Below are 26673 nucleotides of genomic sequence, written 5' to 3'. Positions count from 1 at the left end.
CACCAATTAAAACGAACATTTAAAAATTATTAGCTACTTTTTACCATTTAATTCTCACAAGAATACAGTGCATTAGTGGAAATTTAATTTATAAAACCAATTTTCCCTGAGACACTTGATTAAATTCCTCACGATCCGAGGTACAGAATACACAGTACCAATTACATCTATTTTTTAATATTTTATGGTAAAATTTTAAAGTTCAAACGCACAGATATAGTTAAATGGATCACTAATATACCGATTAGCATACACAAAAATACCAAATAGTATTTTGAGGCTCATATTTTCAACTAAATATCGAGTAATGTCTCTTAACATTCCGATCCGGGGTACTCTTCCAAAATTTTTTTCAAAAACCCGTTTTAAATATTTAAATACCATAAATATAGGGTAAATATCTTAAATTTCGGCCAGCTTGCAATTTCGACCACTTCTTTTTTTCCTCAAATTCCATGAATTTTTAGTTCTTGCATACTCTAGCTCTAGAATGCAAAAAAATAAAAAAAGGAACTGACAATGTCACTTCGACGAACGAGATAATGTCAACAAGATTTTCGAAGAATTCCGAAAGGGCAAGGAACTATGAGAATCAAGGTGGTCGAAATATTACCCAAAGCTATGTCTTTATTTTTATTAGCTGATATTCTTTACAATCTCAGCTTTTGTAGTCACAGGTTAAATTCGACCTCGTCATATCGGGCCTAAATTTTGGATTTAAACGTTTTTACACTCATAGATCACGAATATCATACGCGCCAAAAATCGATTTTCATGGACGCCCGTCCCCGTCCGTCCCGCCCAGAATACAAACGCTGGAGAGCTTCTAGAGCAGAAGCGTGCAAGAATCTCGTTGAAACCGATTAAACAAGGGGGAGATATTAGTCGAAAAATCGTGTACACCACTTCCAACACTTCCTAATTTTGTATGGAAAACGTCAAAGACTCCCACACTCCCGGAAGTACCATAGGTGATTTCCAGCACTTCCTGCACTTCTAAGCACTTCCAAGCACTTCTAGCGTGTGAATTTAAAAAAAAACGGCTAAAATCTAATTTGAATATCCTTCAACGGTTGAATTATTATTTTTCGCTTTTTTGGATATTGTATTTGCATTTTAATGAAACTGAAAATAAAATCTATATTTTAATAATTTCTCTTAGAAGGCTGGTTTTTTATATTAATCTGCAAAACTTATACACGAGGAATTGCTGTGCAAGCGTCAGTGTTATAATAAATTTTTTTTCAAGAAGAACATTTTTATAACTTGGCAATGGAAAAATTAAAGACTTTTAAAGGTGCACTTAACTAATACCTTGTAAAAGTCCTTCAAGTAATATCGACTTATTTGAAGGATACTTGGAATTACAGATAATATACAGTAGACTCTCACTTATCCGTGAACTCTTTTTCCGGGTGACATAAAAAAATCCGTGAGACAGTTGCATTTTAAAAATTTTGCTGACATATTGTTTCCGTTTTGGGGTTTTTTGTTAATTGATTCAAAGTCAACTGCAATAGCTAAATTGTAACGAAAAAGATGCATTTTTCATAAATAATGAATATTGTAAATAAATTTATAACCATCAACTGAATATTTCCTCGGAGAAATTACAACACAAAATTAAGTTATAATAAATTTTAGTATTATTTACTCTATTTTATTATCATAACCGAACTTGCTAAATCTCAACAAACTTTTTCGATCAAAAAGACTTTATTTTCGAGCACTCCCACTTAAAATAAGACTTCCAAGCACTTAATTTCGAGCTGTACATCACTTCCGATCCTAATATTTCCCCCTTGATCAACATTTTTCACGTTAATTTTACACCTTTTCAGGGGTAAAATTAACATGAAAAAGGTAACTTTAACCTTTAATAACCTAAAAAGGGTAATACTTACACCGATTTCGGATCAATGCCCTAGGGTAAAATTAACATTTCTGGGATGTTGTTTAACTTTTTTGGATTTCTCTCAGTGATGTGTGTGTGTGTTATAGCAGCCCAATAGCATCTATAGGGTGGAATCACCAGTTCTCGCCAGTGCCCCACTTCTCGCCACTTACATTGAAATTGCTATTTTTCGCAATTTATGAAATAAATGAGTCGCAATTTTTTTGTATTGTTTCTGCTTCTACGCATAGAATCGAAAAATAATAATTATTCGTTTTGGATTCACGATTTTGATCACTTTTTAGAGCAATATTTTAAGCAAGTGCATCGAATCCAACATCTCTTACCAAATGTACTAAGTGTCGTCAAATTTTCATCAGGCCAAAAATACCTATTTGGGTAAATAATTTGTGTATTGAATATTTAATTGCACTTGTGCAATAAATAAAATTTGTATTTAGTCAATTAATATTTCATTTTATATTATTTTTGTATAAAAATGAGGCATGGCGAGAAGTGGTAATATTCTGGAATTGATTTTACCACCTGTCGCCATATCTTTTCAATAGGCGACGCTAACTTCACTTCGTACATTCTCAGTTGTCAAATCTGCATTGTTTACTTTCTGCAAAAGCCCCATAATTTGATTTCTCAAATAAAAGTGAAGAAAAATCATTTAAAGAGAGTAATAATAAAGTGATCACAAGGAAAGAGAAATGGTGAATGTATTCTTTTCATAGCATTGCCTAAAATAACCGAGTGTGGTTCTTTTCAAGTGGGTGGCGAGAAGTGGTTACAAATTTTACAAAACTGGCGAAAAGTGGTAAAAAGTGGCGACGAAATGGTTATTTTTGCATTATTAATAAAAATCAGTTTTTAAGTAGTCCAGCGTTATGTTCTAGGATTATTGTTTTCACGTATCTAGAGCCAATACATCTAAGTAACTTTGTGTCAAATTTGACTTATCTTGTAACAAGGATTCAAAAGTTATGATTAAGTGAATTTCATTTTTTCCTAAACGTGGCGATAGCCGGTTATTCCACCCTAAGGCATGTACAAAACCTGAGAAGTAAAGTTTGACCTCCCTGAAGGATAGCAATAGCTGTGCATTCAAAAGGTTGATTAAAACACTAATTTCAATAAGACAATTTTATTTATTTTCTTTAAACATCAACTAGCTTAGCATAAATAAATAATAATAATAAACATGTATATTCTGTTATCATTTTTTTTTCATTCTTTTGCTTTTCACTGTCTCATCATACCTCACAGAGAGGCATTTTGTTTCACACTTAATCCTAAAATGAAGGTTCTACAATCTTTTTTTTCTTCTTTTAATATTTCATTTCTAATTTTTATTTCATGATAAAACACCATCGTGTATGGCAAAATTGTACTTTATCCTTAAAATTTTCTTTTTACATTTTTTTTTTAAGTATTAACAGAGATGACATGAAATATGTTAAAATTCCTTTAATAATACTTTTCTTTCCAATTAGTTAGATTTCTATTTTCTTTTTTTTTTCTTAGAGGCTTGAAGACTTTTCCACATGTTGTTTTTTTTGAAAAGAAAGAGAGAAATTAACTAATTGAAATCAATTTTTTCTACATCATAGAAACATCTAAATAATTTGTGATCTTAAGGCACTTTCTTGGGATTCATGTAACATTGATTAACAATTATACTTCTCACTTGTATAGCAATTCCTATATTTTTTTTAGAGTCTAAGTCAAAGATTAAAACACAAATTACACGATTTTTTCACATTTATCAACAATTTTTCTTTATCTTCCTACATTCACAAATATTAATTAGACGATTTTTGAAAGAATTCTACGAAAATTCATTTTTTTCTGTGATTTTCTTTCCATTTTGGATGAAAAATTATATTTTGTGTTTTTTTCTTTCTCATTTATTGAGCCTTACTTGAGCAATATTTTCTTACTTCAGTTGTAATTATAAAGTTAAAGAACGAATGCTTTCTAAATGTGTTCTTCTCTCATGTGTTTCTCTATGCAACATTTATCGCTTTGGCCCCATTAAATTTCTGAAAGTATCCAGGTGATCCAAAAAGATCCACCATCTAGAAATAGTAGAAATACATGTTATCAGACAACATTCTCAAGACCACACCAAAGAAAAGAAAAAAAATAAGAAGCGCTGAAGAAAAAAAGAATATTGTGTCTTGTTTTTGTTTCTTATTTTGATTTCCGAAGAAGATAAAATTGTGTTCTAAAAATGCCCTTAAATGTGAGATTCAAGTAAAATTTTCTAAATAAAAAACATTTGATTTTTTTCTCTTTAATTGTTTTCCTACAAATTTCACAAAACTCATTTTCACAAACAATTTATAAGTAGAAATTTTATTTAATAACAGGTTAAAAATAGCATTTTTTTTCACAAGAATATTTCCACTTCTTATGCCTTTATTTATTTTTTTTTATCACGAAAATTAATAAATGTGGAAAAGCGATATTTTCCTCTTAATTTTGTTTTTTTTTTCTTTCTTTCAAATGAACAAAAAATATTCTTTCAATTCTATTAAAACATAGAAAATGTATGAATATTCATGTGAATGTGTAATTTTTTCCTCTGATTTTCAGAGAAAATAAAATATTATTTTTATAACATTTCTACTTAACTGACTTATTAAAAGATTAAAATGATTGTGTAATGTGTGATAGGGATAGAGCATGAGAAATTTAAATGTTGTGCTCAATCGCTAACCTGACTGTCATCGGAATCAGATTCTGTGTCATAATCACTCTCTGGCGGTGTCAATGGTTCAGCTCCTCCATGCGCTAAGTATCTCATTAAAATCTGTTTGGATAAAGTTGAAGATTAGATTTTGGATATCCCTTCCATATAAAAATCATCAATAAAATGTCAATTTGACATTTACCTGATTGCGATTTATGGCGGCAAATTGATATGCTGTCATTCCACCAAATGTGCACTTCTCCAGATTTATTTTAGGACACTCTGTCACCAAAAAGTTAACAAGCTGCTCATCTTCTTGACTCACGGCAATGTGAAGTGGAGTTTCACCACTCTTTCCCTCCTGCAAAAAAATACAGAAAAATCATCCTTGGTTAGACATTTTTGTCTCAATTGCCCAAAATTTTGCAAATCTTGGATAAACTTCTCCAATTTTGAGATAAAAATTTAACCCTTTAAGGACGATTGGAACACCGGTGTCCCATAAAGAAAATAATTTTTCCTGACTACCTAAAGTTATTTTTTTCTTATGTCTGTACATAATTTTAAAGTAGAAGGTTGAAGAAATCTAAAATATTATTTGCAAGTCTCTAGCTATTTGCTATGTAGTAAATATTTAAGCTTAAAAATGGCGAATTTTTAAATTCTCAAATTCACTTTACAGTTCTCAAATGCTTCTATATAAATAACTTTGCTTTGTATTGGTTCCAGTTATGCACAGCGCACAATAACTTTTGTTTGTAAACATGTTTTCAAAGTTTCCTATGCGAGTGAGTGAGATAACTAGATCTAGATATCTCACTCGCTCTTATTAAAATGTCAAAAACATGTTTACAAAACAAAAGTTATTGTGCGATGGGCATTACAACGATGATTAGGGTAAACAGTCGAGACAGGAATCAACACAAAGTAGATAAAGTAGAAGCACTTGAAAAGAGCAGTGCTAAAAAAATGTTTTTTAGCACTTTACTGTTCTCGAGTGTTTCTACATTATCTATTTTTCTTTGGATTCGTTTTAGTTCGAAAGGTTTAGTCAAGATAGGAACCCACAAAGAAAAGACGATAATGCAGAAGTACTTGGGAACAGTAAAGTGCCAAAAAACACGATAAGTTCTAATTGGAATAGAACTAAGATTTCTTATTCTCGGATAAAGATCGTTCAGCTTTAAAATGCCAATTCTTGTAAGCTCTTAAGTTAACACGCAACAAACTTCACAGTACTTCAATTTCAATTAAGAAAAATTTTTTATTATGGCTCCGTCACACCTTTTCGATCAGGAAAATTTCATAAAATCGAATTCGAATCCCTTTCTGTCCCACACGTTTTGTGTATGTCTATGTTATTTTTACGCACTCTTCTTCTTCTTTTAATCATCACTCCAAATTCAATGTAGTTCAATCGAATTTAGGGAGCGAAAAAATGAGTAAAGAATGTTAGAAAGAAAGAGATTCAAATTTCGACTTTATAAAATTTTCCTCATCTAAAAGGTGTGCCGGAGCCATTAAGCACAAAAAAGAAAATCTGAAATTCAATTTTGTTTGACGAGACATTTCTTGTTTTATGAACTGTAACAGTTCTAGAGAATGGTTGGTAATTTGCAGATCTTCATCGTATGGCCTCTTAAGAGAAATTTATGTCCTTATTGAAGAGTTTTTCCTATACAACTGTAGGGAATTTTCTTCAATATGGACATAAATTTCTCTAGTGTGCAGAGGCCATTACTGAATAGACTAAAAAGTTATTTGGACTCAACAAATAAAAAAACTAGCATGAAAACCAGAAAAAACAAAATCACTGATAGCATAGTGTTATCATAGTTAGGTTTAAGGTTAGGACAGTAGAATATTAAATTGATTTGTAATAGCATTTGAACACCATTTATATCAGGAAAATGACATGAAATCAACTTTTCTGTCTCTTTCTTTCTCGATTTTGATTTGAGTGCGAGTATCTATCTTACTCTTTCGTACTCGAATCAATATCGAATTTGTTGTAATGCTTACAAAAAGAAGAGTGCTTCTCTTTATATTTTGCAGGGGTGGATGACCCTTGACATCCACACAGCCTAAAAGGAGTGCGAAAGAGTGATATAGACATCTACAATACGTTTAAGGAAGAAAGAGAGGGAAATATCGATTTATGAAATTTCCCTAATCTAAAAGGTGTGCCGAAGACATAAACAAATCAAATAATTATTAAAATTAAGTAAAGAAAATTCCATTGATAATTCTTTTTTGAATTGTGGTTTTATTTTTTTTTTGTTTTATATTTTTTAAATGCTTTTAATAGACCATTGAATAATTTGAGGTTAGGGTAAGTGTGCCAAATTTCGGCATAGTTGCATGCAAGCGACAATGTCTAAAGTTGAAATGTAATATTTTTAATAAAAATTGAATATTTGTATTACTCTTTTATAAGGAGTGTTGCTTGGAACCTTGCAGACAGTTTATCATCTTTATTTTCTCTAAAATCATTCTTAATACATTTTCAAATGAATAAAAATGTAGACATAGCATTTGTGGCCTATTTCGGCCACCTTCATTCTCATAGTTCCTTACCCTTCTGGAATTCTTTCAATGTCTTTTTCAAATTATCTTGCTCGTCGAAGCGACATTTTTTGATATTTTTTGCATTGTACAATCTCAAGAGTATGCAAAAATTAAAAATTCATGGAAATTCTAGGAACAAAAAATATGGCCGAAATTGCAAGCTGTCCGGAATTTGGCACACTTACCCTATGCATGGCCTAACTTTAAGAAAATTAAACTACAAAAAAGCATTCCTGAATTAAATGCGATGTCATTTTTTTTTTAAATTCGAAAATGTGATTTTTACAGAATCCACAAATATTTTAACAAGTTAAAACTTTTTAAGTTTTGTTGAATAAAATTTGATTCGTTTTTAATCGATTTTATTATAAGGAAATCTTAGAAATTTTTTTTTGTGAATTAAAAAGTCTTTTACACCGCTCAAAAAAAATGTTTTTGATTTTCAATATTTGACTAAATATGAAAAGTAAGCCCATAGATTAAAATTTCAATTGATGACTTTAAAAAGAAAAAAAAGAACTTACCCCAGCATTTACATCAGCACCGCACCATACTAGATGCCGAAGAATGTCAACGTGCTTTCCTCGAGCGGCTAAATGAACACAATTTTCGCCTGAAAAGATAAAAGAATACCCAATGATGTTTAGTATACGAGAAAGACAAGATATCGCATTTACAAGTGCAGGAAGAATGATTATCAAACATTTCAAGTCCAGTAAATTTTTGCTACTTCCTCAAAACACGCATAATCTGCGACAATTCCAGATTATTATGAAAATTTCACCTTCAATTTGCAACACGTAAAATATATTTTATTGCAGAAGGTCCATCAAAAGTGACTAATGGACAGCCCATTAAATTCATTAAAGAATTATTCAGTCAAAGATAACAGAGGTAAATACCATGAGATTGAGCATTTGAGATACTAAGAATAACATCGCTGTGTGTAATCACTGAGAGAAATCCGATAAAGTTAAAATAACTTTCCGGAAATGTTTATTTTACCCTGCAGTGTTGATCCGAAATCGGTGTAAATATTATGCTTTTTAGGTGTATTAGGGGTTAAAGTTACCCTTTTCATATTAATTTTACCTTTAAAAGGGTGTAAAATTAACATTAAACAATGTTGATATATTTTTACACCTTAGAAGTGTTAAAGTTATGAGGAAAAAATGTTAATCGCACTCCCGTTTTTCTCTCAGTGATCAAATTTGAGTGACAGTTTGAGCGGCTTGATCATAAACATGCAACATATTAACATATTCTTTATCAATATTTTCACACCTTTACATTGTGTTTCAATATAAATATCGCAATGTTGGAAGAATCTCACCCTGAATATTTTCCACATCCATACACACTTTAACTTAATACTAGATGGGAATTTACGCTGTGATGTCAATCACGAAAAATTTATCTCAACACAATAGAATTTTATAGTGAATCTACATCTTTAGTTTGATCATCATATTGTGTCTACCTTTGGTGGGAACAGTAAAACAAAAAAATTAACAAAATAAAAAAAAATATTAACACGAGGAGACAAAGAGAGAATAATTTTGGCAATAAAAAAAGATGTCTCTCCAAGTTTCTCAAAGACAGAAAATCCCAAGAAAATCTAGCATCTTCCGAATTTAATTAACACCTGAATTATTTGATGGTGGGTGTGGAGATCACACACAAAAAAAGCCTCTTTTATGCGTCTTAACATTATATCGTTTTCCATTCATATATGTAAAATTCATTATCATACGGCAGAATGTTTAACATTTAAGTTAAAAACTATTGACGTGCAAACATGTTTTTCACTCGTCTTTCGTCCAATTCAGAAATTTCCAATTGCCATATACAAATTTTTGAACTTTTAAAAATATTAGTATAATGAGTATAATAATACAGTAGACTCTCTCTCAATCGGGAATATGGGGCAAAATGTCATCCGGTTTAGCGATAGAATTAAGCATCAAAGCCTTTGTAAATTCCACAAAAAGCGCTCAATTATAAAGAATCACGATAAAATAGGAAGAACTACAGCGAATTTGAGCGAATTAGCTTCATAATTAAACGTGAAAATTGTCAACAAAATTTGTTGCCCGATTGAAAAAGAGCCGATTGAGTGAGAGTCTACTGTTAAATACAATTTCTCATGGAGCAATTAGTAAAGGGGGGAGTTAACTGTCATATTCCTTGAATTACGCAGAACTCTCCGACAGCTGTCAAGTGTAAAAAGGATTTGAACTCAAGACACTCGGATCAGTCCAATTTTGAGTCTGACCAAGTGAAATTTTATTTATTAAACTGTTTTAATCAGATCTTCCATTTTTCTACGTAAAGCCCAAAATAGACACAGGGATCGACTTAGGGATCAGCCCGAAAAATGAGGATTGGTGTCGATACACTCACAGATCAGCCCATAGTTGTGAGGATCAGGCTGATCTTCTAAATCCGCGAGGTCTAGTGAAATTACGGGGATTGGGCGACATCAGCGCCCGTGTTGAAAATAAAAAGCTTCACTTTGGGTGTTTTTGGGTGCTTTTCGAAATATCAATTGGGTGAAAAAACATGTAGAGTAATGGTACGCAATGTAGCAAAATCTTAAAATGCATTAAGATTGGAGTAAAGAGAAGATCAGAGTGCTCCTTTCTGTACGAAAAGTCCATTGAGAATGTACTTAAGAAGCTTTTCAGCAATCAAAGTGTGGAGATTTAATAGAAATTTACGCTGTAAACACTAATCCTTGATCCAAAATCCTCAGTGTATGATAGTTTGGGCTGATCCTTTACCGCCAAATTTTACGAGCTGAGTATTCTCTAGGATCAGCCTGTGTCTATTTTCGGCATAAGGGTCTTGACAGACCTGAGGATTAGCCGAGAGACGGCTTAGCGTAATTATATTCGAAATAATGATTAAACTACATTTCCATAATTTTCCACTAAGTCGTCCCTCGGTTTAAGTCCTTAAGTGTGTCTAGGGCATAAGGATCTCGACCTCAACAGGAACAGACCTGAGGATTAGCTGAGAGACGGCTTAGCGTAATTATATTAGAAATAATGATTAAACTACATTTCCATAATTTTCCACTAAGTCGTCCCTCGGCTTATGTCTTAAGTGTGTCTAGGGCATAAGTGACCTACGTACATATGTACGGTCCGAAATAACCAATGAAGGGATTTTCCATCGTTTTCATCCCGGGGGTTGGAATTGATGCTAATTAAGACGGCGACGACCGCATAAAGGGTGGAATCACAAAACACAGATGACAATAAAATTTAATTCAAATGAAAAGTAAAAACGTGTAGGGTAAGTGTACCAAATTTCGGCATAGTTGCATGAAAGTGCCAAAATCTTATGTTTGAAATGTAATATTTTTAATACAAATTGAATTTATTTGTTACTTTTTTTTTATAAGGAGTGTTCCTTGGAACCTTGTAGGTAGCCTATCGTCTTTGTTTTCTCTAAATTCACTCTTAATACATTCTAAAATGCATAAAAATGTAGACATTACATTTGTGGCCTATTTTGGCCACCTTCATTTTCACAGTTCCTTGCCCTTATGGAATTCTTCTAATGTCTTTTTTAGATCATCTGCTTCATCAAAGCGAAATTTTTTGTTATTTTTTTCTTTGTATTATTTCTAGAGTATGCAAAAACTAAAAATTCAATGAAATTCGAGGAACAAAAAATGTGGCCGAAATTACAAGCTGGGAGGAGTTTGGCACACTTACCCTATAGGAAGGACTAAATAATAATAAATTGAATGTCTTTTCTCAATTAAACATCAACCCAATTAAAAACCACAGATTCTTTTATTCAGTTCCGCAAACATCGTACCGAGACACACTTCAGACGATGAGTGATCAGGTGAAAAAAATGCATATAATCGCTAAATCTGAGATCATGATTGAGACTTTGGTCTTGTGTTTACTCATCATATCATGTGTAATAAAATACCACACTCATCTTTTGCATTATTCCTAGAAATTGATAAAGAATTCTGTGATCATACTCTCCTTGAATACGATCGTGATCTTCTTTCTCGGTTTGTTAGATTACAAATCGTCACCCATCGAGTGAAATTTGATATAAATATAATGCAAAAATTAAATAAACTCTCCCCAAACAAATATTTATGTATTTTAATAAATCCTAAACTGTGAAAACCACAGATCACGCAAGTTGTTTTTTTTTCAGAGTTATACGTCAGTGGAATGCCCTTCTACGTATCTTATTGAGTTTCAAATTGTGAACACAAACTATATAATATAAACACTGGAAATTTCTTCTGCTAAAATTGAAAGTTTATGGAAAATAATCCATAGTATAAAGATCACTTATTTTTTTCCATGTGATCATACCGTAGATGAAAAGTGATATATAATCAATTTGCTGATAATAGCAATTGATTTTTTATTTGCCTTGAATTGTATTTTATTGTCAATAGAGAATATTCTAATTGCATAATGATAGTTTTTTTTCCAGACATGGAATCTACAAGGAAGTCTTATCTTAATATCTTTCTATGTTTCTCAAATAATTTATTCAACTTCCCACAACTCGAGAAAAAAAGGGAATTATTAATATTGAAAATAAATGTTTTTTTTTTAAATGTGTGTATTTTTTTTATTTAATTATGTAAGAAAAGTCATTGCAACCTTATCCGCACACGAGATGAAAAAAACACAACAGGAGACTTTTTGCGTTATCAGTGTAGACAGAATTTTTTAATTGTTTTCTCAAGTGTGTGACAAAAGAGAAAAAAAAAAGTGAAACGATCTTTTAATAACCAATGACTTCATGCAAGGTCGTGACATTTTGGGAAATTTTGATTGGTGATAAAAAGAAGTTGATTATTTTTAGCAACATTCCGATAATTGAATAAAATTTATATTGAGAATGTGAGACATGAGTTGGATATTTTGGAGAATATAGCTTTTCGATTAGAGAATGAAATATTGATGAAATTCATCAATGATTCCTCTTATCAGCCAATCATACAATTGTAAATTGATTTCAGAGCATGAACATCATAAATTTTCCACACATTCTTTTTGTCACATACTTATAAGTCTGATATGGGGCGAAGTCACCCCTTTTGGCCACTTTTAGTACCACTTACTGCCATATGAACTATGGTGCTATTCTAATGAAAAATGAACATTTTTTTTAAATGCCTTTCTTCTCTAAACTGCTTCTGCATTATCGACTTTTTAGTGTTGGCTCCTGCCTTAACTGTTTTCCACAGTTTTGGCTGTGTCCTAAAGCCACCAAACAGTCGTGACAAAAACCAATAAAAGTCGATTATGTAGAAACAATTGAGAACAATTCCATTCTAAAAAAACATGTCTATATTTTATTGAAATAGCACCACTATTCCTTATTTCATTTAAGGATCGCATTAAAATTGAGACAATAATTTTGTAAAATTAATTATTTAGGCTATAATACCGTTATATTGAATGACCCAAAGACCAAATCACCCATGGAAACATATATTTTGTTTGAATGAATGAAAAAAATTCTATATCAATCTAATCATATCACTCTTCAAAATTTTTAAGAAGAGATTAATTTGTCGGAATTTTTTATACCTCCATCAAGTTTCAACTGGATATCAATTTGTCGTGATCATACAGTAACAATTCCCATTATCTCTTATCATTGTGCTAAATTGACATATGTTGGCGTGTGTGTGTGAAAAGAGAGAAAATCCGCTTTTGGAATTAACAATAAAAATTATGGATTTTCCAATTGCGTTTCATGCACCTAAAGCTCAATATTACTTGTGTTTTTCACCTCATTCTTCTCCCTAACAGACATTTCTCATTGACAATGATTTGTTAATTATTAGGTAAAACAATGTAATTGATCATCAATCATATGTAGAAGTGGAAGAAAAACAATTATATCTTTGAATTTTAGAGCATCTTACAACATCCTGTCTGGCGGAAAATTCTTCTTTATCCGTAGTTTAACAAAAAAATAAGAAAAGAGCGAAGAATCAGTTGTGTGAGGAATCAATTTAAATTGCAAAATAGCTTTAAAATAGAAAATTCCCGGGATTTTTGCAAAGTTGCTGGTGTATATAGTAACTCAAGTGATCCCCCCAAGAGATTTTTACCATTGACTCGGTCGAGAGATCACTCACCGCAACATCTTTCCGTTCCATGTTAAAAGAGGGCATCGAACAAGGCCATTTGGAGACCCCCTCTCTAATCATTATGTACAAATATCAAAAACAACATCCTCATGGGTGTCACAAAACATCCAAAATTCCCCATACACTCACAAAATATCAACGTCCCATTGAGAATCATAGTCTTAGAAATACTCAAAAAAAAAAGATAATCCAAATCAATTCTATTTTTGTTAAATATTTCTCAGGTGTTTTTTTTTTCTCTCTAGATTAATACATAATATAAAAAAAATCCTTATTTAAACTGGAAATGTTTATTATTTCACTGATAAATCACCCAATATTGAGCATTTTGATACGAAAAGATCGCCACGTTTTCCAATTCGTTTTTGCCACTCATTCTCCCATGTAGGGACAAGTGTATACTTTACACATCAACAAAATAGGAATTTCCCAATTATAATTAAAATTTACTATCGACAACGCATCAACCATACATTTTTTTTTCAGTGATATAAAACGATAAGTGTACCTTTGAAACCTGAAAAATATGATAAGATTCGACTCTAAATGTCCCCATTTCGTAATGGGAAAAGAAAGCAGAGAAGCACATAGAAATTCCAAATAACTTTTATCACTGAAGAGGGGTAACTCATAAATTGCCCTAATGAACATTTATCATTAATAAGGATTAAGCTTGTTTACGGTGGTTAATCTTTTTATTTCTTTTTTTTACTGCAAATATTATTCATTCACTACTCGTGAGTTTTACGCAAAAAGAGATTTTAGTTGTTAGGGACAACAAAATACGAAATAGAGATAAGAATTATCGAATAAACCCTCAAGAGATAAAATAAGTCATACTGAGAAATAGAGAAACTTAGGGTAAGTTTGCCAAATTTCGGCATAGTTGCATGCATGCGCCAAAGTCTCAAGTTTGAAATGTAATATTTTTAATACAAATTGATTTTTTTATTCTTTCTTCTGAAAGAGTGTTGCTTGGAACCTTGTAAAGAGTTTACCGTCTTTATTTGCTCTAAAATCATTCTTAATACATTTTAAAATGAATAAAAATATAGACAGAGCTTTGGTGCCCTATTTCGGCCACCTTCATTCTCATAGTTTCTTGCCCTCTGAGAATTCTTCCAATATCTTTTTCAGGTCATCTCGTTTGTCGAAGCTACATTTTTTGTTATTCTTTTGCATTGTATAATCTCTAGAGTACGTAAAATCTAAAAGTTCATGGAAATTCGAGGAACAAAAAAGGTGGTCGAAATTGCAAGCTGGCCGGAATTTGACACACTTACCCTAGTAAAAATTTGTGGTGAACAAAAACTCTTATGAAGGATGTTTATGCCAATAGTAGTTCAAAAGTTAGTTAGGAAACTTTTCAATTAAATGTTTTAGATGCATATATTGTAAGTTTTCTGAGGATTATAAAAAATAAATAAGAAATACAAAGATTATAAAGTTTTTAATAAGAAAAAATAGAACGACTGTAAGAAATTAAAAAAAAATTGCTTGCAATCAAACGAATTTTTCGAAAGAGAAGACTTGTAGAGATTTATAGAGCAACATTATCTAATATTCTTTTTCTTAAAGGCAAAATTAATTAATAAACATCAGTTTAAATCTTTTACATCTTACACAGAAAAAATACTTCGCCATATTGTTTGTAACGTTTGTAAATAGTTGTAAATTCCTACTGAGCACTTATGAAATGCTCGTACGTAAATCGTATAACTCACTAAAAAGGTCGTAAAAGTTTGTATTCTTTTTCACAAATATTGCTCGTAACATGATGACTTAACGAGCATTTTACAAACATATTTTCGAACATTTTTGTTTTTCTAACAAAACTTTAGGAACAAATGTCAAAATTTTACGAACATTTTTTGTGTGTTTACGAACATTTACGAACAAATGTTTGTAAAAGTACAAAAAATGTTCGTCAAATGATCATGTTACGAAAAATGTTTGTGAAAAAAGTACAAACTTTTACGAACATGTTTGTGGATTATACGATTCACGAGCATTTCGTAACTCCACCATAGGAATTCACAAACATTTACGAACATTTTTACAAAATATTTTTGTCTGTGATAGACAATCCCATTCTTATAAAAAAAATTATAATTTATGTCTGGAAATCTCATTTGGAAGAAAACTGAGTTCCTGTATAGAATGCTGTTCCTTGTGCCCGCATGTTAATAAAAATAATAATAATTTAAATAGCTCTGAACTTAATGATAGGTTTTCGATAGTGAATTTTTTTTTATAGAAGATATAAAACTTTACTATCTCACTTCTTCAATCTCTGTATTTTAATTAAGAAAACTACATAGAAATATTACATGTAAATCAGATTCATGACTTAATATTAATGGGTTAACGAGGGCGTTAAACGATACTTCAGAGCACACATTTTTTCTTCGTATTTCTCTCTATCTTCACAATTGATGAGATAAAGCTGTAAAGATTGAACCGTGATGGAAAAATCATAAATCGATTAATAATTCTCTGTTTTACAACCTCACGCTCAGAGATCAAAGAACTTTTTGTGCATGTGTTGTTCCCTTCTTTTCTTTTTTGCCTAAAATTTGCCCTCTCCAAGAAAATATGGGGAAATTTTACTTTAAAAAATATATATTAGTCACTTGAATTTTTCATCATAGAAATTTCCTGTACCGCCAAAAGTATATATTCTAATCCATCTCATCACGGCATTCTTTTGCGGTGATTTACTGTGAAATTCGCAGAATTAGTCCAAATTAGTGATCTATACAAAAAAAAAAAACCACAATTCCTTACCAATGTGTCGTTTATTCTATTAAGAATGAAAAAAAACTAATACACAATAAACAGATGGAATTTCCATTGGGTTTTTCTTGTCCCTCCATCTGCGTGTGACTCTTTTAGCATGAAAAACATTCAGTTTTCTTCTACATTTTCCCCCCATCACCACCAGTAATTTTCCTTTTTCCATAGAAAAATTAATTAAATCTAGAATTACGGGATTCAGAAGGAGATTTCAAAGATAATTGTATGATTTAATTAAAAGAATCATCTCAATGATCAAACAATTAGTTACTAAGGGGAATTAAAAGAAAAAAAAAACAACTTGTCGAGAAAATATTTAAAAAAATCCCATCTTGTTCATATATTTGACGAATTGTATAGCGTATTTTCCCTTATTACTTAAAACATTATAAAAACAAAAAGTTTGAAAAAAAGTAACAATTTGTATGTTTAATCAGTGGGTATGACTTTCTGGAAAAATTTTGAGACATCAAAAGACAGATATAAAAGTACACACAATTAATCTACATTTGGTAATTCCAAAATTAAATACGATAAAATCCAAAAGACCGGGATTTACCACATTTTTGCGGTACCATTACAACATTTTTATAACTCAACAAATTTAAACTCTCAATTGTTAAAAAAAAAGAAATTACAGTATATAACATATTTTCTATTACAGAGATTCTAAATTATTAGTTGAAAGATCTTTTATTAAATTTTATTCCTCAGTTAACACACCGATTTAGACACACAGACGTCTCAAAAAGACAAACATAAGTCACATCCAAAGAATTTCTATGTCATCAGCCCCAGTCACATGCTTTTGCCTTTCTCTTTTACATTTTTCTCTCACTCCTGTCTGTGTGAATTTTCTTCATTGTAATTTTGCTTTTGGTGAATTTCCATACACTCAGAAAAATTGTGGGTTAAAAGCAATTCGTTAGTCTAGTCACAAATCTTTATAATCTAAAAATATTTACCAGCATTCTCGTCAAGAAAGTCTGAGTTAATGACATATATAAATATTTTTAATCATTTCTATGAAAGTTAAAATATTTGCACTAATATTTTAGAGTAATTTCGAGCACTCACAGCCGATGTTTCCCCAAGAGAAAAACATTCGAAGATCAGTTTCGAAGTTATTTTACTTCAAATTTCGAAGTATGAATTTTTAGTATCGAAATTCGAATTTGTGTTTGAATTTACCGAATATCAACGATGTTTTGTGCAAATGGAAAACTATTTACTTTTAGCCGAGACACTTTTGAAGAATCAAATTGCAGCAGTGAGCATACCGATTTTTGTCATTCTATTGTTGAATAAATTTCGTTTACTAAACAACAAAATATATGGGTCACTCATTTTCACTCAATAAAAAACAGACATTAATCATAAAAAAGATATTATTTAACTGTTTCAGATATTTGTGGTTCGTGGATTTGCTAAGTCTTCAAAAACTTTCAATCTAGTTGAAATTTAACAAATATTGGCTTTAGTTGAAAATGCTTCTGAAACTTACAAGTACATTTTAATTAAAATAGCGTCAAAATATTTTTTTAACGGTACCTCATATTTGGGATAATAGTATATGGAACATTATTAGCTAAGGCACATATCAGCCAGCCGTAAAAATTGTCAAATTAACCTTCACTTTTCAGAAATGTTTGGGGTAAATTTTATCAAATTTAAATTGAAAAAAAAAAACTAATATAGGTTTTCATCAAGAATTTCTTGAGAACCCTTTATGGTACAGTCAAGAAAATTAGCTTTAATGGTGTGTGTCTTTGCTCACCATGTAAATTTTACTATACTGTTTATTCATTTTAACAAATTGGAATTTTTCTAGTCATTGATTTCAGTGTCACAGTGGATATGATTTATCGAAAATTTAAAAAATTTTGTCATGCTCAGCGGAAGATTTTCTTTAAGACAGAGGTTGGTAGATTTTCAGTTGTGTGAAATCTAATTATAATTCAGGAAATCAGAGAGGAATCACGAGACAAAGTACTTGGGAAAATTCTCACACATTTCTCTCAATGGAAAGTCTCTTTTCTAGCAGAAGATTCACCCAGACGACTCAAAGTCTCAAAATGTAGAAAATTGAGAGATTATTAATAGAATGCAGTGGCATTAAAAATAGAAAATTGCTCTTTTAGCATTTCCCTTCTGACTTCTTCGCACTAATTGGAAAATTCTTTATAAGGAATTCTTCATTGTTCCCTTTAATTCAATATTGCTTTGTGCTTTTATTAGCAAACTCAAGTAATATAAGTAAGACAATTAATCAATAAATTGTCGTCACTTTCGTTGAATATTAATCAATGACGTATAGAAAAAAAATGTTATCTTTGTGCTAAAAAACTTTGATGAATGTCAATTTCTTATTTTTTTCTTGTACAATTATTTTGATAATTTGCCAATTGACTCTCAATTGCAAATTGGAGAGACACTTTCTTTTTTATTTCACCTCAAATTTATAGTCTTTCTCTTTCATTTTATTTATTGCATCGCCACATAATTACTAAAGGAGACTCTTTTTATTTCATTCCGCAGCCACATAACATTTTCATGCTATTTTCAGACCATCATTGTGTTGTAAATTCCAACAGTTTTTACATGTTTCAGTGTGAGTATCCCACCGTCTCTTCTTACACATGCTTTTTCTTCAAAAGCTCTCTGCTGTTGCCATATACTCGTTAATATAAATGCCAGGCAAAATGCTGGGAAAACCCAAAAATTTTCTGTTTCGCCTCCAAACACTCACACTCAGATAAATGCAATTAAAAACATGCTCAAGAAAGAGAATGAATGACTTCTTTCATCTTTTTCCATCGCATTTAATATTAAAGTCTGTAAAATAGCAATTTAAATAGTGACTCCCTGCATCAACTTAATATAACCAATTCAGTATAGAATTTCCATATTTTCTAGGATGCTCATTATTATTATTTGCCCTCTTTCTGCGTGCTCTTGAATGATTTTTTGCATAGAGAACATAACATATTACAACTAACAATATCCACAAACATTTACAAGAAAATCTGAGATAAACAAAAAAAAAAAAACAAAAAGAACTAAGCATCAATGACACACTATTGCTATTTAAATTGTATTTTAAATGATGGGAAAATTCCAAAAATCAATCACCAACAGAGGCACCAATTTTTTTTTGGGAGGAATGACAGATGTTAAAAAAAATTCGCGAATCATACAGAGAATTACCGGAAGGACCTTGATAATTCATTTTATTATACAGACACGCACAGATAATTTACATAAAAATTTCGCCTCAAGCTCTGGATGCATGAAGAAATGGTTAAATTTGCTGTTTCATTTAAACAAAAAAAATTATCAAAAACTTTTTTTTTCTTTGCAATTTTCCCCAGTTCTTCAGCCTCGACATAGATTTCCCAAGAACAATGTGGCCCATTTTGTTGAAATTGTTTCACATTGACAAATAACTTTGGCCTTTAATGGTTGGTTACAAAAGAAAAAATCTCTTTATTTACTAAACTTGCAATTGGAGATTTTGTTTGAGATTAACCCTTAATTGCCTATCTTGTTCTTTTTTTTTTTAATTTTATTTTTCATGTTTGTCTCTCTTTTTTAGTATTTCTCAAATTATTTTGCTTATTTTTAGCAAAAAAATAAAATATTAACATGATGCTTTCTAATTTCAACCTATTTATAGTTTTTATTGTTGCCGATGGTGTCGCCACTAGCATTTAATTCTCGTAATTAACGTACAGAAAAACAGTAAACTTTTTCTTCATAATTTGGAATTTTTATGTAGCTTAAACAAATTAGGATACGATTATTTTCAAATTGAGCTAAGAGGTTTAATTAACAAAGCCCCAAAAAGAATATCAATTCTAGTCCTAATCTCTAAAAAAACTGTTTTTTTTAATGTTAAATTTCCAGTGATTAATTTAATTCTTTGCAATTTTACAAATGCTTCAATAAAGGAACGGTGCGGGTTTTAACCTCCTAAATATAAAGAATATAAAGGTAATTTATTCAATAAAAGAGAAAATAAAACAAATTGATTTATTTGTAGGGACTTCGACCTTTCGAAAATTCAATTAACATTTAAATTGCACAAAGTTGATGGATTAATCATATCTTGTTATTTAAAATAAATATTCTTAAGGGGTTATGTGGGTCACGAAAAGTAAAAAACAACATATTTTCTTTAAATTTCTTTTTCAATATAATAAAAAATATATTTAATTCTAACTCTTTTGCATATAAAATTACAACAAATAAATTATATTTTCTGATATTTTCATTATTTGTTTTTTTTTTAAGGTTCAGTTGTGACTTGATTTTCGGAGATCTTTTAGAAGAAGACAAAATTTATTGTTTCATGATTTTTGAGTTTTTTTTTTTTTTTCAAAAAGTCTCCGAAAATCACGTCGAAAGGCTGGTATTTTTAAATATAAATTATTTTTAAATTAAATTAAATTATTTTTTTTTGTTATGTTGCAAAATCATTTATAGAGAATATACTGTTATTTTTTAGTCGTCGTAATCCACGTAACCCCTTAAAAGTAAAATGAATTAATAAAAAATTAAATGACGACTTCAGATTAGGAAAAAATTACCGGTATTTCTTCTTTTTGCATAAATTGTTATTTTGTAAAAAAAATAAATAAATAATAAAACTGAGAATGCAAGGTATCTAAAAAATGTTTTTTTTAAGTGTGCAAACTATTAATTTCGGCACTGTGAGAGAAATCCGAAAAAGTTAAAATAATATTCCGGAAATGTTTATTTTACCCTTCAGTATTTATCCGAAATCGGTGTAAATATTATTCTTTTTAGGTGCATTAGGGGTTGAAGTTACCCTTTTTCGTGTTAATTTTACCCTTAAAAAAGTGTAAAATTAACATTAAAAAATGTTGATATATTTTTACACCTAAAATGTGTTAAAGTTACGAGGAAAAAAAGTTAATCGCACCCCCTTTTTTCTCTCAGTGGGGAACTGTATAAATGAGCAGTAAAAATTTAAAATTGAGCAGTAACAAAAAAAATTGAAACAATGATATTATCGTCCAAATTTTGGCAAAGAGAAAATAAAGGGCTTTTCATTCTAGCCAGACTAGTCCCTTCTAGACTCATTTTTGTAAAGATTTAAATTTTTTACTGATCATAAATCGATATTTTACTGCTGATTTTTATTTTTTTTACTGCCCATTTTGAATTTTTTATTGCTCGTTTGTTTTTTGCCTTAATTCAGTAAATTAATCCCAATTTGGAAAAATTGGAAAAAAAGTGCTTAAATTTACCACCAAATAAAATTGACGTGTTTTTATCTGAGTGTAGGTACATAGAGTCAAAATGTAACAGGTTTTTCTTCAACTAATTTAAAACCGAAATTTCCCCAAAAGACGACCAAACAAAAACTTTTATTTAACAACCTGTGAGTATTCTTTTCGTGCGTCTTCTTTCGATGTATTTCCCCACTGTTAATTTTGCAGATAAAAAGAAACAGTGGGAGACGAAAAAGAAAACAGAGTCAATTGAAAAGGAAGAAGACATAAACCAAAAAAAATTTACCATAAACTTAAAGAGAAAAAAAATAGAAAATAAAATTCTTTTCATAACACTTTCCGGTCACAAAAATAATTCTCTCTTGAGAGAGCTTGCATTATACCATCCATTAGGTTTATGGATGGGAAAATTCGTGTGAAAATCATGGAAATACCAAAAATAGACAGGAGGAAAAATCGATATCTCTTGTTGAATTTTCCACTTTCTCACAAAAGCTTACACCCAATACAGCGGTATACGCCTCAATCTGGGACAATTTGTGTGGGAAAGTACAGAAATACTCAAAGTGGATGAACATGAAAAAATAAAAAGCCGTGAAAGTTGTCCGAGGGTGGGAAATATTATATGGCTGTAAATTTCCTGTGAGTTGCGCAGGACAAAGAAGAGCCAAAAATAGAAAGAAATCTAATTGTGAATTATTTCACATGGTCAGACAAATCGATAGACTTGCGTGTTTCCATTTTTAATAATATATGAACCAAAAATGGGAAACAAAAAATAATAGTTGGTTGTATTTGATTAAATTACAATCAGAATAATAAAGAAAGAAAAAGAACTTACCATCGTAATTTCTCATATCCAAATCCCCGGGAAGTTGAAGACATGGTGAATTTCTTTTCTTCTTACTGCTACTTTCTGTGAATGTGCTATTTGTCCGGAACACATCTTGGATTTCAGTCATTGCAATTGGCACTGTAAGGGCACGAACACACGCTAAATCGCCCTTTTCGCACGCCAGGTGCAGCGGAGTATTTCCCTTGTAATCCCGAATTGTAGGCTGCAAAAGTAAAAACCAAAAGTCCGTTTGTAACATCATAAATTTTGAATTTCAAATATGTCTCGCCGTAATCTTTTTTTTCTTTTCTTCTTTTTTTAAATATAGAACTTTGCGAAAAAAAAATCTTTAATCTCTCTGTCTCTTCCTATAAATATTTACAAAGGAATTATTTGTGCAAAAATATCTCATACCAAAAATTCTCAAGATGAAAAGAAAAAAGAACACATTAGCCTATTCTCTCTCCCCAATTATAGAAACACTAAAAATATCACCCATGGTAACGCATATGGTGAAAAATTGTTTGTGTTGTAACTTTTCCCATCGTACTTTACTGTGAAAATTCACACAAACACTTCATGTTATTCCATTTGAATTTTTTTTTTGGCTAATTTTGAAACACACTCACACAAAAGTCCCATCGAATATTCCACTCTTTAGTTGAGGAACTATAAATAAAATTTTCTCAACCGTGGAATTTGTACAGTTTCCCAGAAGAAGGGGCTTATGGGGGGGCTTTGAAAAGGGGGAAATGTGGCTGCTCTCCGTCATGTGAAAATTCATTCTACGTCAATTCTACGTCATCCACTCCCCCATTTTCACACACATAAAATTTCCCCACCATACAAGTCCTCTATTCACATAGTTTTAATCAGTTTTTCTTTATACTAATTTCCGCCTCATGCTACAAAACAGAAAACCAACTTAAAGATTTATGCATTAAGTGGAATGAAATTTATTTAAAAAAAAAATGAAGGATCTATGATTGGATTTGGATCGCTTTAAACTTCAAAATCCCCAAAATCGATAACTCAACCATTTGACCTTATAATAGACAAATGGGCGATAACAGAAAAATGGATTCACGAACAAACGATTAAGATATAATTCTCTGTTAAGTTCGTAATTCGCCAAATTGTGATGTGTTTATTATATAAAATTGAAGAGTTTTGTGTAAATTACCTATCAAGGAATTTAACATTTCTCTGCTTCGTGGAAATAATTTTTTTTGTGGTATCAGGCCACAAAAACTTTGAGTAAGTTATTTAAAAAAAAAACTTGGTTCTATATACAGTAGAGCCTCGCTATTGTCCATATTTGGTTCCAGATTTGACACTTGGGTCGCACTATAGTCCATGTCATTTTTTAAAATTATCAACGACTTTTATGGCGCTGGTACACCTTTTCAATTTAATGAAATTCAATCGATTGAAATTTTACCTCTTACTCTTTCAAACTGAAATCAGATATAGCTGTCTCTTTTCTTTCAAATGGAAATTGAAATTTCAATTTCAATTTGAAATTTCATTTGGCAGAAAGAGACAACTATATCTGATTTCAGTTTGAAAGAGTAAGAGGTAAAATTTCAATCGATTGAATTTCACTCATTTGAAAAGGTGTGCCAGCGCCATTAGTATTGAAATTGCTCGACGGTTTCCACTTTCTTTGCGATTGTGGTACTTGTCCTCGCTCTCTTCATTATGGATCGAAATTATCACAACTACTCAATAAGTTTGGCAAAAATATTAAAATAATTATGACAACATTTCATGTCGCGTACTAAACAACATAACCTAACTTAAAATCAGTGTTTTGAAATCAACGGTCGATAAATTGTGGACTATTATAGAGCGATGGCCTATAGCGAGGTTCTACTGTATTTCTTATTTGTACACAAACTAAAATCCCTTAATTAAATGAAAAACAAAAAAATATAGTATTAAATAAATAAATATTAAATTAACTCAAAATTAAATTTTAATAGCTCTGGCACACCTTTTCATTCGAGTGAAATTCAATGGATTGAAATTTGATCTCTTACTCTTTCAAACTGAAATTATATATAGTTGTCTCTTTCTGTCTCAAATGAAAAACAAAATTGAAATTGAAAATGAAACTGAAATTTCGTTTTTCATTTGATAGAAAGAGATAAAAATATCTTATTTCAGTTTGAAAAAGTAAGAGGTAAAATTTCAATCGATTGAATTTCACTTATTTGAAAAGGTGTGCCAGCGCCATAAAAATGTATTGGATGCACTAAGATTTGATCTAGAATATTTCAAGCACAACTTTTTCATTTTAATGTTCCTAAAATTATTTAATTTCAGCAGGAAGATATGTCACAAGTTTTCTTGCAATTTTAAAATTACATAATGCCCCTGGCACACGTGTTATATAAAAAAAAAGTTTACGAAAGCAATATTTCAATTCACTCTTTCAAGATCAAATCCAAATTCAATTAGTTGTGATGCTCACAAGAAGAAGAGGAAAAAGAAGAAGAAGAAGAATATGAAAGAGTAGGATAGACATATACAATTAACTTGAGAAAGATAGGGATGGGAATTTAGATCTTATGAACTTTTCCTAATGGCTCCGCTACACCTTTTAGATCAGGAAAATTTCATAAAGTCGAAATTCGAATCCCTGTCTTTCTCACACACTTTGTATATGTCCGTCCCAGTCTTTTGCACTCCAAATTTGATTGAGCTAATTGAATTTGTTGTGACGTTTAAAAGAAGAAGTAAAGTACGAAAAAAAAGGAGATAGACATATACAAAGCATGTGAGAAAGACAGAAGTTCGAATTTCGACTTCATGAAATTTTCCTGATCTAAAAGGTGTGGCGCAGAGCCATAATAATTGAATTTGGATTTGTTTTAAAATCTCTTTTGCAACCATATTTTCCCCTTATGTTCATTCCCGTCTTAGTATTAAGTCTAATCTTCAGGACAAAACGGTACAAGTCTTTTTGAACCGTAGAAAACACTGCATAGAAAATATATTTTGTAAAATTGTTTGTAAATATTTGTGAATTCCCACTATGGGGACTGTCAAAATGCTCCTACATTGTGTACCTCACTAAAAAGTTTGCAAAAGTTTGTGATTTATTTATAAACAGTGTTCGTAATATGATAAACCATAATATGATAATTTTTGTTCTTTTACAAACATGTACTCGTACATTTTTCTTTGTAATTATTTGGCAAAGCTTTACGAACAAATGACAAAATTTTACGAATATTTATGTTACTAACATGGTCATTTGATGAGATCTTTTTGTTCTTTTACAAATCATTGTTCGTTCACTTTTTTATGTAATTTGGCAAAACTTTACAAATATTTTTTCTGTGTGTTTACAAACATTTACGAACAAATGTTTGTAATTACGAACAATGTTTTTGAATGAAGTACAAGCTCTTTCGAACTTGTTTGTGATTTATACGATTTACGAGCATTTTTTAAATCTCTGCTGGGACTTTACAAACATTTACGAAAGTTTACACAAAATATTGTTTTCTGTGTGATCGTATATGATATTTTGTACCCCTGCATTAGTTTTGCAGTGTTAATAATATGAACTATATTTATCTCTATTTCTTCTGGTGTCTTTCATCATTTTACAAAAAAAAAACTGTGAATGATACACTTTATATATTTTTATATGGTAGTAATTGTAATTACAGAGAATTTTATGTACAGTCGTTTGTAAAATAATCCCTGTAAAAAAAGCAGAGTTATCAAAATTCTGAGAAACACCACTACAATTCTCAGTAGAGGAAATCAAGGTTTGTTGGTGAACTTTTGCGATAAAGTGAAAGATCTCTGAGTGTATCACTTTGCAAAAATTTCAATATCAGACATCACGCCATGAAAGAAAGGAAGAAGAGCTTCAACTTTCTGGGTATTTCCCAGACTTGTCAACAGGTTGATCTGGTTTTAATATAAAACAATCCACCACAAACACACCTCTGCATTTTTCTGATTCTATACAATTTTTGCAAAAATATCTTGCCAAGATATACTCAAATGTGCCCACATTTAACCCATTAAATATGCCTCCAGGCATGTTTCTTGTATAGATCTCATCTAATAGATCCATTATAATGTTACAATCTCCAGCTAAAGATCCACTCTCAAGCTTTACATTTCCTCCATGTTAAAAAGTTTGGTATTTTCCCAAGCAGACTTTAAAAAAAAAATCTTGATGGCTAATATATAGAAATGTTGTTCGAAGCTAAATTAAATAGGAGATCAAACATCATTTTAAATTGGATTTCTTGAGAATTCATCTGTCACTTCTCGATAATAACGATAATAACTGTTAAATCTATTAAAGCTTCAGTTATGAAGACAACAAAAACAGAAACATTTTTTTCCTTTAATCACTTAGTTATTAGAAAAAAAAAACAATACAATTAAACATCTATTTTATGATTTAAAAATCTAGAAAGAACTAGAAATTAG

The 26673-nt window shown here is 30.6% G+C and overlaps 1 protein-coding gene across 2 annotated transcripts in view; it reads right to left on the bottom strand.

Moving 5' to 3' along the window:
* Positions 1 to 3028: 3028 nt before the first annotated feature.
* LOC129807451 (NF-kappa-B inhibitor cactus) overlaps positions 3029 to 26673 on the bottom strand; it is a 35700-nt gene continuing 12055 nt past the window's right edge. For both annotated transcript variants that reach the window (XM_055856738.1, XM_055856737.1), the window contains 5 exons: positions 22216 to 22432; positions 7688 to 7776; positions 4798 to 4956; positions 4623 to 4715; positions 3029 to 3978 (listed from right to left, as the gene is read on the bottom strand). In XM_055856738.1, coding sequence (XP_055712713.1) covers positions 3907 to 3978; positions 4623 to 4715; positions 4798 to 4956; positions 7688 to 7776; positions 22216 to 22432 — 630 coding nt within the window. In that variant the 3' untranslated portion in view covers positions 3029 to 3906. The remainder of the gene's footprint in view (positions 3979 to 4622; positions 4716 to 4797; positions 4957 to 7687; positions 7777 to 22215; positions 22433 to 26673) is intronic.

The sequence above is a fragment of the Phlebotomus papatasi genome, chromosome 3, assembly GCF_024763615.1.
Source record: "Phlebotomus papatasi isolate M1 chromosome 3, Ppap_2.1, whole genome shotgun sequence".
Lineage (NCBI taxonomy): Eukaryota > Metazoa > Arthropoda > Insecta > Diptera > Psychodidae > Phlebotomus > Phlebotomus papatasi.
Note: the sequence above shows the minus strand (reverse complement) of the source record. Positions and strands in the feature narration are given on the sequence as shown.